Source organism: Arabidopsis lyrata (assembly GCF_000004255.2).
Source record: "Arabidopsis lyrata subsp. lyrata unplaced genomic scaffold ARALYscaffold_8, whole genome shotgun sequence".
In the NCBI taxonomy this organism is placed as follows: domain Eukaryota; kingdom Viridiplantae; phylum Streptophyta; class Magnoliopsida; order Brassicales; family Brassicaceae; genus Arabidopsis; species Arabidopsis lyrata.
Window position 1 is genome coordinate 19733913 of NW_003302548.1, and position 11352 is coordinate 19745264.

The following is an 11352-nucleotide window of genomic DNA, read 5'->3' on the forward strand; positions in this document are numbered from 1 at the left end:
TTAAACATCATTTAATTTTTTCCTTTTTAAATAATACTTTTATTTAAAAGCTATATAATTCAAGTCAATTTAAAAATTTCTTTTAAATGGTTCCCATAAGATATATATACATATATATATATTAAATTTGTATAGAGTTGAAATAATATTAATATTACAAACTTTTTATATAATTTAAATATTATAAATATTTTTAAAAATATGCAATATATATTTTTTGTTATTGAATAAGAGGATATTATGTGTAAGAAATGTAGAAAATAAGAGTTTAATATTTTTATTATGGAGTCGCAAGAAAAATCTTTTATTTCTATACATGTTATTCGTTTATTAATAATAAAAGAAAACAAATCCTTTAAATTAGATATTAACTAAAATAAACGCACCATAATTACTTATTAAGTAACAACCAATAAATTTCACCAAAAAATATGTAACAACCAATAAATTCTAAACGCAGTAATTAAAGAATGAGATATTAAAAAAAAATATCAAATAAGATATAAGAATCTTAAAATAATTGAATATCTAAATAATTTAATTGTTAGTGTCGATTTTAATGCCTTCATTAATGTGGATTTTTTTTTAGAGAGAAATATTTCCTAAAGATTATCACATTAATGACTCAGAAAATTAAGGAAGATATGAATTTATGATTCTCGAAATCGTGTTGGTAATATCTTTAATTAATATTTTTCAAATTTAAATAATTAATGCTAATGGCATTCATCTGTAAATACATTCCAACTCCAGGATTTATTTGCTAAAAGTCATCCAAAAATGTATATATAGACTAGAATTTAACCCGCGGTACACCGCGTGGCTATATTTTTTTAAAAAATATAATATTATTTTTTAAAGAAAGTGGTTTTACAACGTGATTAGTCAAAGTGTCGAGTGTCGACGTAGTTTTCAATTTGCAGGCAGACAGGATTGGTTTTTGCACCAAACCGAAGACATTAGAGAATTTTTTGGTTTAGAATATTAATCCTACAAACCAAATGTTAACAGAAGATGCTTAAAAGGATTATTATTAGAAATAGGTTGGATCGTGAAACGAATGATGGGAATTGGAAATTACACAACTTTGTTCTGTTATGCAATAGCAATATTTGCAATTTCGGTATGAGTTAAAAGACCGGAAAAAGAAATTAAACCAGCACCGGCCAACAAATGTAGAAAACCGACCAGAGGCTCTTGATTTTAACGCAGTCGTTTTCGGGATACTAAAAAACCTCATGTGGATGTGAAGAATGAGATTTTAATTTATATAAAAAGATGTAAACTTCAAAATTGGGTTTTACTTTCCAAGACATCTTCACGTGATGTTTTTCTATATGCTCTCTAAAATATATCTTTATAAGTTATAAATTTACCATCAAATTATTAAAAATAACAATGTTATTTTATCCGCGATTACCCTATTTTTTTTTTTTTGATAAATCCTATCGGCTATCCGGTCGGCCCCAGTAGAAATGCACCGAAATGCTACATAGTGGACTGGTCCACTATCTTATCAAAAACCCTATCGGCTATCCGGATGCTTGGGCCGATCACCCTATCTTATCAAAAACCACATAGCCATACGCATTTATTCAGAATTGGTTGTATCCAATTCTCAACATTTGGTCTATAATAGAATTTATGTGGTATATATTCATAATGTATTGAAAATTTTGCAGCTTGCGAAGGTTTAAAAAGTAAAAAAAAAATTACCTGCACTACTACTCCCCAATATTTACCAATTTACCACGGTCCTTTACTTCACTCGAATCATTTCCAAGAAGCCCATATAGGTTCGGCCCATTATATCGTGTCTCAGTGGCATTTTTGTACTTCGTCCATTAAATATAGTCAAAGAAAGTCTTTGACGCAAATTTTAAATTCAATTAAAAAAAATAGTTTTAAGTTTCTTCTCCAAAAGCGAGCGAGCGAGAGAGAGAGAGAGAGAGAGATCCGATCCAAGGCCGGAAAATATGGCGGAGCTGTCTTGCCTTCAGATCCACGATGCTAACGACGCCGTTTTCAACCATTACCACCACCAACGGCGGCTACATGATCACCTGAGAGATCAATCGTTTTCTCAGATCCTCTATCCGCTTCCTCACTGGGTCCAATCAGACGACGGCGATCTCTACGTCTCTGAATCCGATTTTTCTCCCGGCGACGTTTCGGTTTCCGATTTAGTATTCACGGCAGCCGACGGTCTTGATCTACTCGATCGGCGTAGCTTTGTCATGGATTTGTTCCACCAACGCGTTGAACAATCTCAGGTATGTCCGCTTGATGATGACGGAATCGACGATTTCGAAAATTACGAGATGCGTGGGGATAATGTGGAACTTGATTTTGGATTGGAGTTAGAATCTGGTTTCGTTGATAGTGATCTTGTTGTTAACCTTAATGAACACGATTTCGTTGATGGGATGAGGTTATTAGGGATTGAGTCACGCGATGTTATAGTTACTGTGGAATCGGGTTTTGATTCTGATGATGAAGATGATCAAGAGAAGGATGAGAGTGAGATTTGGGGAATTGATTTGAATGAAGAAGATGAGTATGTGAATGAGGAGGATGATGAAGAAGAAGATGTTAGTGTGACAATTCCTCTTTGTTGGGATTCACTTCAATTGGAAGATTTAGGAATAAACAACGAGGAATTCGAATGGGAAGAAGTTGATGGTGATGATGAGAGGGAGGTTTCAAGCGTTTTAGATGATAACAATTCGGTATCAGTCTCTGTCTCAGCCACGATCTCTTTAGAAGATTTGGCGATAAGTGAGAGAAGGGGGAGTAGTAGTTTAGGGTGGGAAGTTTTGTTGAATTCTCGTACTCTCGAGTTTAATCTAGATGATTCAGAAAGCAACTTGGAGTTATACATTGGTGATATTGATCATGAAGAAGAAGATTATGAAGATTATCTTCATACAACAGAGTATGAGATGTTGTTTGAAGCTGAGATCTCATCTGGTATTGGTAAGCCTCCAGCATCCAAATCATTCATAAAGAATCTAAAAGTGTCTCCTCTGACCAATGAAGATGTTATGGAGAATGATGATGACGCGGTGTGTTGTGCGGTTTGCAAAGAAGAGATGAATGTAGGAAAGGAGGTTGCAGAGTTGCCTTGTAGACATAAGTACCATAGTGAATGTATTGTTCCATGGCTCGGGATTAGGAATACGTGTCCTGTTTGTCGTTTCGAGTTGCCTTCGGATTGAAGACTTAAGCATGGCCGGTTTTCAAGACCCTGGAAGTTAGGGTTTACAAGATGAAGAAGATGATGACTTACTTGTGTAATTAATAGGATATAACTTGACTTGCGGGTCTTATTAGAGTTAGAGCCAGTAAAAAATATTTACATTTTGTTGTATGAACAAAATTTTGTTTTGTTTGCCCCTCTTAAATTGAAAATTTGTTACCTTTTTCATAATATTCTTATGTTCAACTTGTATTACAAACCAAACTTTTATTGGGATAATTATTGGAGACTAACACTTGAAAAAATACTAAGCTATACGGCATAAAATCATTTTTAAACTAGCACATTTTGATGATATTGACGACATTTAGTTTCAGTAATAATCTTCGTAAAGAATATTCTGTGTTGTGTCATTTAATCACCCAGAGATTCTTTTGCCTCAATGGGTTCAGGTTGGTTCAGACGAAACTTTGCAGAAAAGAGACTTATTGTCCGTTTCTGGAAACAAGACATTGCCTCTCCGTAACGTTAATCACCATTTTTGTTAGCACTTTCAAAGCTGTTAAGCATCATTATCTCTCTTAATTGTGTTTGGTTTCTGCTTTAAGCCTTTCATTGGCCTTGAAATTCAAGATTATTCCTTAATCTCAGTTTGGAAACAACGCATTAATGAGTTTTTTTTTTTACTTTATTGCGGTAGGTTGTATTTGCTATCGCCTATCGGCATTATTTTCTTCTTATATGATTAAGATCCAATTACCAAAAAGGAATTAAGATAACAACTTTATACAATTAGCATTGTCTTTGTACAAGTAGGTACAACAGTTTGATTAACTTACGCTAATGGTACTAATTTACGCTAATGGAACATCATCTTGAATCGTTTCACATTTTCTTTTTTATCTACTTTTAAAGAAATTATATAATTCCTAGGATTTTCTAAATTGACGAATAGACTTGGAACAGTAAAATTGCGAGTGAAAATAGCTAAAAACGTGCAAGTTAGCATCCACCGACCTATTTCACGAAGAAGTCCTTCTGATGACAAACATTATTGTATTACACACGAATTAGCTTACGTCGGATTCGCACATAATTGAAAAGAAAAAACAAAAGAAAGAATAATTAAGTTGTATATATCTAATACATTCATCTCCCTTTTAAGAATTTTAAATGATTAAAACAAAATTTTTATGGATTGTTTTTGTTAATCGATCAAGTTAAATGTGACCAAACGGCTCATCATATATAAAATTTGCAAAACAAAGAAAATAAAAGGACTTGAAAAGGAGGTTATCGTGAGAAACAATAGACTAACCTTGACAAAGATGTAAATAAATGAGATTTTGTCAAAAAGTATCACTAGATAGTTTAGTTTGTGGAAAGTTTTAATTGGTAGGCAAAAAATGTAAATACATTTGTCCTCATGCAAGTAAATTTGTTTGTCATTATAAAGCATCCATCAACCTTAAGTATGAACCTACACAAATCTTTTGTCTCTTCTCTCATTCTCTATCTTCCTCATTCTCACTCGCTCTAGTTCTATCACTCTCCCTATCCTCTCGATCTCTCACTTTTGACGTTTCTGATTTCTGCATCACAGAGAATTCAGTTTGATGATTAGACATCTAAAACCCTACATGGAGTCGTCTAGTGTCCATCGCTCTCATTGTTTCGATATTCTTGATGGAGTCCCACTACAGGACGATCATTTCAGCTCGGCATTCCTACCAAACACTGACTTCAATGTCCAGTTGAATTCCATATCGACCCGCAACAACAATCAGTCTCACTTAGACCCAAATGCAGAAAACATTTTCCATAATGAAGGTCTAGCTCCAGAAGAAAGGAGGGCAAGAAGAATGGTCTCTAACCGGGAATCTGCAAGAAGGTCACGTATGCGCAAAAAGAAGCAGATCGAAGAGCTGCAACAACAAGTTGAACAGCTCATGATGTTGAATCATCACTTGCATGAGAAAGTCATCAACTTGTTGGAAAGCAACCACCAAATCCTGCACGAGAACTCACAGCTGAAAGAGAAAGTCTCTTCCTTTCACTTGCTCATGGCAGATGTGTTATTACCCATGAGAAATGCAGAGAGCAACATCAATGACCGCAATGTGAATTATCTAAGAGGAGAAACTTCAAACCGTCCCACCAACAGTTCCTTTGGTAAGTAAAATAAAGTTTCATGATCCACTCTTCTAGTTCTTGGTGTGTTTACTAAAAAAGTCTGTAGTACTATGATAGATGCATATATGTGACTAGTGACTATTACACTAGCAATTACTTGAATTTGTATGTAGATAATGGATAACAACAATGCAGTAGCTATTATTGTTTAATATCTACTTGTTTCACATGATTGGTCTAAAGAAGCAAATCAACTTAAGCAAAAGGTTCAACAAACATTGTTAACACCAAAAACAGAACAAAAAAACTAAATGGGCATATCTGGTTTCTTGCCAACATCACAAGTATCCTCTAAGACAGTACCTCCATTGGAGATTTCACCATTGGGTATCTCTGCAGAAGCTGAATCAATGACCTCTTCTTGTTCTTCTTCTACATCTCCTACTTCTTCAACTTCTTCTTCAACCTCTTCTACTTCTTCCATTTCTTCTACTTCATCTTCTTCTTCTTCTTCGATGCATTGTGGCGGGTCTAGAAACGAAGCATCCGGGTCTGCATACCAACGTGCACAAGGCCACCTGAAAGAAATATCCAAAACCCAAGATAAACAGTATTATCATCCAAAAATACGAAAACTTATGACAAAAACCTCTGTTTTATACACCAATCTGATTACTTACACGCTTGAACAAATGGTTTCACCATCAATTGTTGTTGTCTCCTCATATTCATCCACTGAAACAAAAAAAGATCAAATTTTTTATGAAATCTTAACCACAAGAACAAGAATGAGACTAATAACCTTGAGAGAAGTGCTTATCCATGAGATACTTCCTAAAGTCAGCTTCATATCTTCGATACTTCTCAGCATACTCATCGCTATCCAGATACCTAAGAATGAAATTGGTATTTGTGAACATTCAATTTTAGGTTCTTCAATTGCACCACAAAGAAAAGGAAGCAAAATTACTTGTAAAAGGATGGTTCTTCAACAACCAGTTGATCTGTTAAAATTCTGTTGCTATTCACAATATCCATCATCTGCAATACAGTCGGAGTTTTATAGATCGTGTAAATTACTCTGTGAGAGAGCACAGAGAGCGGAGAGAATACCGTAATTTGTGCCGCCGGAGAGGGAGGAGCGGCGGAAATATGTTCAGAGATGACTGGAATCTCCTGCGGCGGTGGCTGCTCCACCTGCGGAGGCCGAATCGCCGGAGATGTAGCACTCTCGCTCGTCATACGTCTTCAGTTTTTTTTTTTTTTTGAATTTTTTTTTGAAAACTCAATCTATTGACTATGATTGTCATTGTACTATCTTGGTTTTTTTTTTTGTCAACTTTTTATATTAGAATCAATTTATGAAGACTAGGTTTTTGTCTTTTATATACTTCTATATTAAATTCATTTTTGTAATTTGAAATTTATTAATTTAAATATTAAAAATCAGATAATTTCCCGCATAATTAAGTAATTTCGTGTCAAAAAAATGTCCGCATAATCGGTTTCTTTTTTACTTTCGGAATTTGATCAATTTAGTACGATATTTGATGTGTGTTAGGGGTGTCAAAATGGATTGAAATTAATGGATCAATCCAAACCAATCCAATCCATGGATCTAATGAATTGGAAATTTGGATCTTAATGGATTAATGGATTAAATGGATTAGTGAGTTTAATGAATTGGATTGAAATGGTTAAGATTATAATGGATTAGTGGTTTACTCATAACCAAACCAATAAAAATTAAATAATTTAATTCAGATGTATAAACCAAATATAACCGAAACAAATGTCTAAACCGATTTAATAAACCGAAACAAAACCTAATTTCTCACTTTCTCACAATCGATCTCGCTCTCGCTCTCTCTCTCTCAGCCTCCAATTTCACCATCGTCGCTTAGAGAATTTCTCCTTCAAAGCCCCAAAACCAATTCCAACGACCTCTCTTTTCAGATTCGACGGTGACCACCATCTTACACTCCCGGCTAGGTAGGATCTACTTTATTCTCCGATTAGGAAAATCTCCGGTGAAATTTGTTGAGATTATCATGTGATTATGCTTTCTTCGATTCTACTGTTTTTGGGTTTTGCTTTATTTACATTCTCTGTCACTAAGGAGCTCAATTTTAGGATTAACCCATAACAATTTGAAGATGAATCTCTCTTTGCTGTTTCTGTTCCTTTGCTTTGTGGCTGCTTGTAAGAGAGTCTACTTGTGAAATTTTAGTCATTTCTTACATTTTGAACTTGGTTCTTCATGTTCTGCATCAAATCGTTGCTCTTTGAGCTTGGTTTTTGGGTTTTATGGGTTTGTGAGCAAAATTGGCTTACTTTAGAGATTAGTATAGATATGAAGGAAGAAGATATCTGTGTAAAATATTGAACGTCGTTAGTATAGAAATGAGATTAGTATCATGAACGTTAGTATAGATATGAGATGGATTAGTATCATGAACGTTAGTATAGATATTCTTTAATCATGTGATATGTTTGGTTTCTCTCTGCAAATATTCAAACAGATATCTGTGTCTTCTTTTCTAAGTTTTTTTTTTTTGGTAACAATTCTTTTGCAAGTTCCTGTGTCTTCTTTTACTCTAATTAGCAAAGTTACTCTTGAATGTGGATTTATGGCTCTTGAATGTGGATTTATGGCTCTTAATTATTAACATCTCATTTGACTTAAATCTGCAGACTTAAACCTAAGACTTAACCGATATATAGTTGTGACTGCACACTATGTAGATACGAAGTGGATATTGCATAGCAAAATGCTATCATTTTGTGATATCCTTCCTCCTCACACCGGTGATGCTTTAGCTAGTAAAATCCACGAATCGTAGATGATGCTACCAATTTAATTTATTGGAGAAGAAAAATATTTCTCCTTTTAACAAAGAAACAAATCTAAAACAAAATAGCAAGCTAATTTTTTTTTTCTTAAGATAATATATAGTATTTGTTACGTTGTAGGCAAAAATGGGGTTTCAATTGAAAAAAGTTTGTTCGTATATCTTTTCTTTTTTTAATATATAGTTTGTTCGTATATCAACTTCTTTATGATATTACTCTAAAATTAGAATGAACATAGTAAAAATTACATGATTAAAACTATGTGGAAACTGGAAACAAAACAACATTTATTATAAGATTCTCGAATTTGGTCTGTCAAACAGATTATTTAAAATAACAATTCTCTATTTGTCGACTGATGTATTTTAAGTTCTCTCTTGTAACAGTGTGCTTGCGCAATATCTTTCATCACATTAGTGATACAATTTGAAAAAGAAAATAATCAATTCTAGAAGAATGTGTATTCCAAAATCTTGTAACAATTTGATACAAAATAAAATAATTTATTTGATTTGAAATTGAATAATTTATTAGGAGATATAGTAACTATTATAGTACGTTTTAAAAATATATTTCAAATTTAGGTTAGTTATATATATTTAAAATAATGAAAACTACCCATTTAAAAAAATATATATTCTAAAATTTTATATCATTTAAACTCTAATTAAATGTTAAATATTTTAATTTATCTTTGAAATATTTTCTAGATGTTTACAAATTTAGAATCCAAAAAATTAGTTTTTGAATAAGCTGTATTTTAAAGGATGGAAGTATTTCGTTTAGATTATATACGACAAATATAATAAATGATTTTTCATATTTGGAAAATCAAAATTGAAAAATCTTTTTTCCATGTGTACCAATCAGAATTAATTAGCATAGTATTGTTAAGGAAATTTTTAAAAATCTAAACAAAATGATAATTTGTTATTAGATTAGATTGCCATTTTCGAAAATATCTAATAATATCTTACAAAAATAATTTAGCTTACATATATGCATTTTTGAATTAAATATACACAATTACCCGTTTCGGTTTATTAATCTTCCTTCTTCAAATTTAAAAATATCAATGGCATTCTTTGTAATTATTTACCATTTATAAGGTTATATTTTATCCAATGCTTCCCAATTATTAGTATAAATCTACACTATTAATATCATAAACTTTTATAGATTGGTAACATCGTTGATAACTATTTCTCGTTGCAAAATTGATAATATCGTTGATAAATATTTATAATTTTAGTATTTACCAACCCGCAAATATTTAATTTTATTTTAAAACATATTATTTCTATTATTAATTTAGTTTAGTTGCTAATAATTTAGTTTAGATTTTATTGTTAAAATATTTTGTATTTTTCAATTAATGACATTCGATTTATGTTGATTTTTTTTTGTTTTATCTCTAACAAATTGAAAAATACAAAATATTTCGATTTATATTCGAAATAAATATATTGATGCTGAATATTCAGTTATTATTTAATATTTAATGTTGTTTCCTTTTTTGTTTTTGTAGACAAACCATACCAAAAATATTGACGAAGCAAATCTCGGAATATATTGGATCATTTAATCTCGTTATTTGTTTTTGCAAAAAATTAATGAAGGATCCGAATCAAATATATTTATTTAGTTGTAGTAGTTGTTTATTTACTAAATTACCCATATAAAAATTCATTTAGTTAGTCTTAAACTACCCTCACAATGTTGTAGTTAACAAAATGCTTCCCAATTAATAGTATAGATGTTGGAATGATTCATGGAACTATATACAATTCAAACAACATTTTTAACTTTAGTATTTCAAACTAAAACGTATGTTCAGATATTCAAGTTAAAAAAAGAGTCACCATTTCGAGTTATAGACCCGATTAAGAAAAATAGATTTCTTGGTCTTTGTCACCAAAAAAAAAAAAAAAAAAAAAAACAGTATCTGAAATCTAACGGTGGAAATTAATCAATAGAATAAAAAGATTCTTTTTAAGATAAAAGGGAGAAAATGAGCGGATAATAAAACCACTGAATCTGTTTGCTTTAGTTGGAAGCATTAAGAGACCAGCCATGGCTTCTTCTTCTTCAATCTCATTATCCTGCGCACCTTCTTTGGCCACCTCACTCTTCTCCACCACTTCTTGTTCTTCCCCAACGCTGCTCTCCTCTCGATTTCTCGGAACCCGAAACTTAAAGCTTCAGATCCGACCTGCCAGACTCGGACCCTCCAATGGTTCAAGAACCACTTGCTGGTTCAAGTTCGGCAAGAACGGCGTCGATGCTGAAAATGCCGGAATCTATGGCAGTCAGTCTCGCGATGATTTCGACAGAGACGATGTTGAACAGGTTTTTCTTCTTCTGGACTAAGAATAAAATTGATTTATATTTTGAACAATAAGGGTGGATTCTGATGGATCAAATCGTCAAGTTCTTCACTTTAGTGCTTGAATTGCAATCTTTGGCTGAAGATACGCTCATTTTTATATGAGAAGAAGCATTAAAGAGAGCTAAATTGAATATAACTGATATGTATACATAAATATAAATGTATTCGTGATGTTTTTTTGCAGTATTTCAACTACATGGGTATGCTTGCGGTAGAAGGTACCTATTCAAAGATGGAAGCTCTTCTTAGCCTAAACATTCACCCAGTCGATATCTTGTTGATGTTAGCCGCTACAGAAGGTGACAGACCTAAGATCGAGGAGCTGCTCAAAGCTGGTGCTGATTACTCAGTCAAGGATGCTGATGGAAGAACCGCTATTGACAGAGCCAACAGTGAAGAGATCCGTGATTTGATCCTTGGCTACAACGCTCAAAAGGCTTGAAGAACTTGTGCATTGGTATTAATACACAGGAACCACACAAGTTATGTTCATGAGTTTTGAAATGTTTTGTTTGCTAAAACAAACTGTCTTTCTGTGTTCCGCGGATGAGTAGATTATAAAATCCATCTTTTTCCTTTTCGTCTTTCTCGCCAGTTTCTTGTTTCTTCCTTAAGGGTTCTTCTATGGTGTTAGGCATTATTGCAGATGAAGGTCTTTTCACGGGTAGAAACGCTACCTTGGTTGCTCTGCATCTTGGTTTTACTGTGTCTCTGTTAATTTTTGTCGGCCTCACGGGATTTGTAGATTCATCTTCTACTTTTTTTGAATCTTCTGGTG

At 32.7% G+C, this 11352-nt stretch overlaps 4 protein-coding genes across 4 annotated transcripts; 3 read left to right on the forward strand and 1 right to left on the reverse strand.

Moving 5' to 3' along the window:
* The first annotated feature begins 1872 nt into the window (after window positions 1–1872).
* LOC9302471 lies at window positions 1873–3504 on the forward strand. Its single transcript, XM_002864659.2, has one exon. It carries the CDS (start codon window positions 1977–1979, stop codon window positions 3216–3218), a length of 1242 nt encoding a protein of 413 aa, XP_002864705.1. The 5' UTR covers window positions 1873–1976; the 3' UTR covers window positions 3219–3504.
* Window positions 3505–4476: 972 nt separating this feature from the next.
* Window positions 4477–5628, forward strand: LOC9300782 (basic leucine zipper 43). Its single transcript, XM_021021568.1, is given in 3 exon segments — window positions 4477–5371; window positions 5432–5452; window positions 5455–5628. Coding segments are annotated over 3 exon segments (639 nt in total). The 5' UTR covers window positions 4477–4815; the 3' UTR covers window positions 5517–5628.
* Window positions 5504–6747, reverse strand: LOC9300783 (NAD-dependent protein deacetylase HST1). The gene is made up of 5 exons (XM_002866351.2): window positions 6446–6747; window positions 6303–6373; window positions 6135–6223; window positions 6013–6067; window positions 5504–5910 (listed from the first exon to the last, which is right to left on the reverse strand). The coding sequence occupies exons 1-5, from the start codon at window positions 6572–6574 to the stop codon at window positions 5640–5642; spliced, it is 615 nt and encodes a 204-aa protein (XP_002866397.1). The 5' UTR covers window positions 6575–6747; the 3' UTR covers window positions 5504–5639.
* Window positions 6748–10191: 3444 nt separating this feature from the next.
* On the forward strand, window positions 10192–11159 carry LOC9302472 (protein LHCP TRANSLOCATION DEFECT). The gene is made up of 2 exons (XM_002864661.2): window positions 10192–10534; window positions 10759–11159. Exons 1-2 carry the CDS (start codon window positions 10259–10261, stop codon window positions 11014–11016), a joined length of 534 nt encoding a protein of 177 aa, XP_002864707.1. The 5' UTR covers window positions 10192–10258; the 3' UTR covers window positions 11017–11159.
* Window positions 11160–11352: the final 193 nt, after the last annotated feature.

What these genes read in the sequence shown, in the direction of transcription:
- LOC9302471 (XM_002864659.2), top strand. Translation starts at nt 1,977, where the DNA reads ATGGCGGAGCTGTCTTGCCTTCAGATCCACGATGCTAACGACGCCGTT.
- LOC9300783 (XM_002866351.2), bottom strand. Translation starts at nt 6,574, where the DNA reads ATGACGAGCGAGAGTGCTACATCTCCGGCGATTCGGCCTCCGCAGGTG. An exon ending in GGATAAGCACTTCTCTCAAG is followed by an intron (nt 6,068 to 6,134) that starts GTTATTAGTCTC and finishes TTTTTGTTTCAG; the next exon opens with TGGATGAATATGAGGAGACA. An exon ending in GAAACCATTTGTTCAAGCGT is followed by an intron (nt 5,911 to 6,012) that starts GTAAGTAATCAG and finishes TATTTCTTTCAG; the next exon opens with GTGGCCTTGTGCACGTTGGT.
- LOC9302472 (XM_002864661.2), top strand. Translation starts at nt 10,259, where the DNA reads ATGGCTTCTTCTTCTTCAATCTCATTATCCTGCGCACCTTCTTTGGCC. An exon ending in ACAGAGACGATGTTGAACAG is followed by an intron (nt 10,535 to 10,758) that starts GTTTTTCTTCTT and finishes GTTTTTTTGCAG; the next exon opens with TATTTCAACTACATGGGTAT.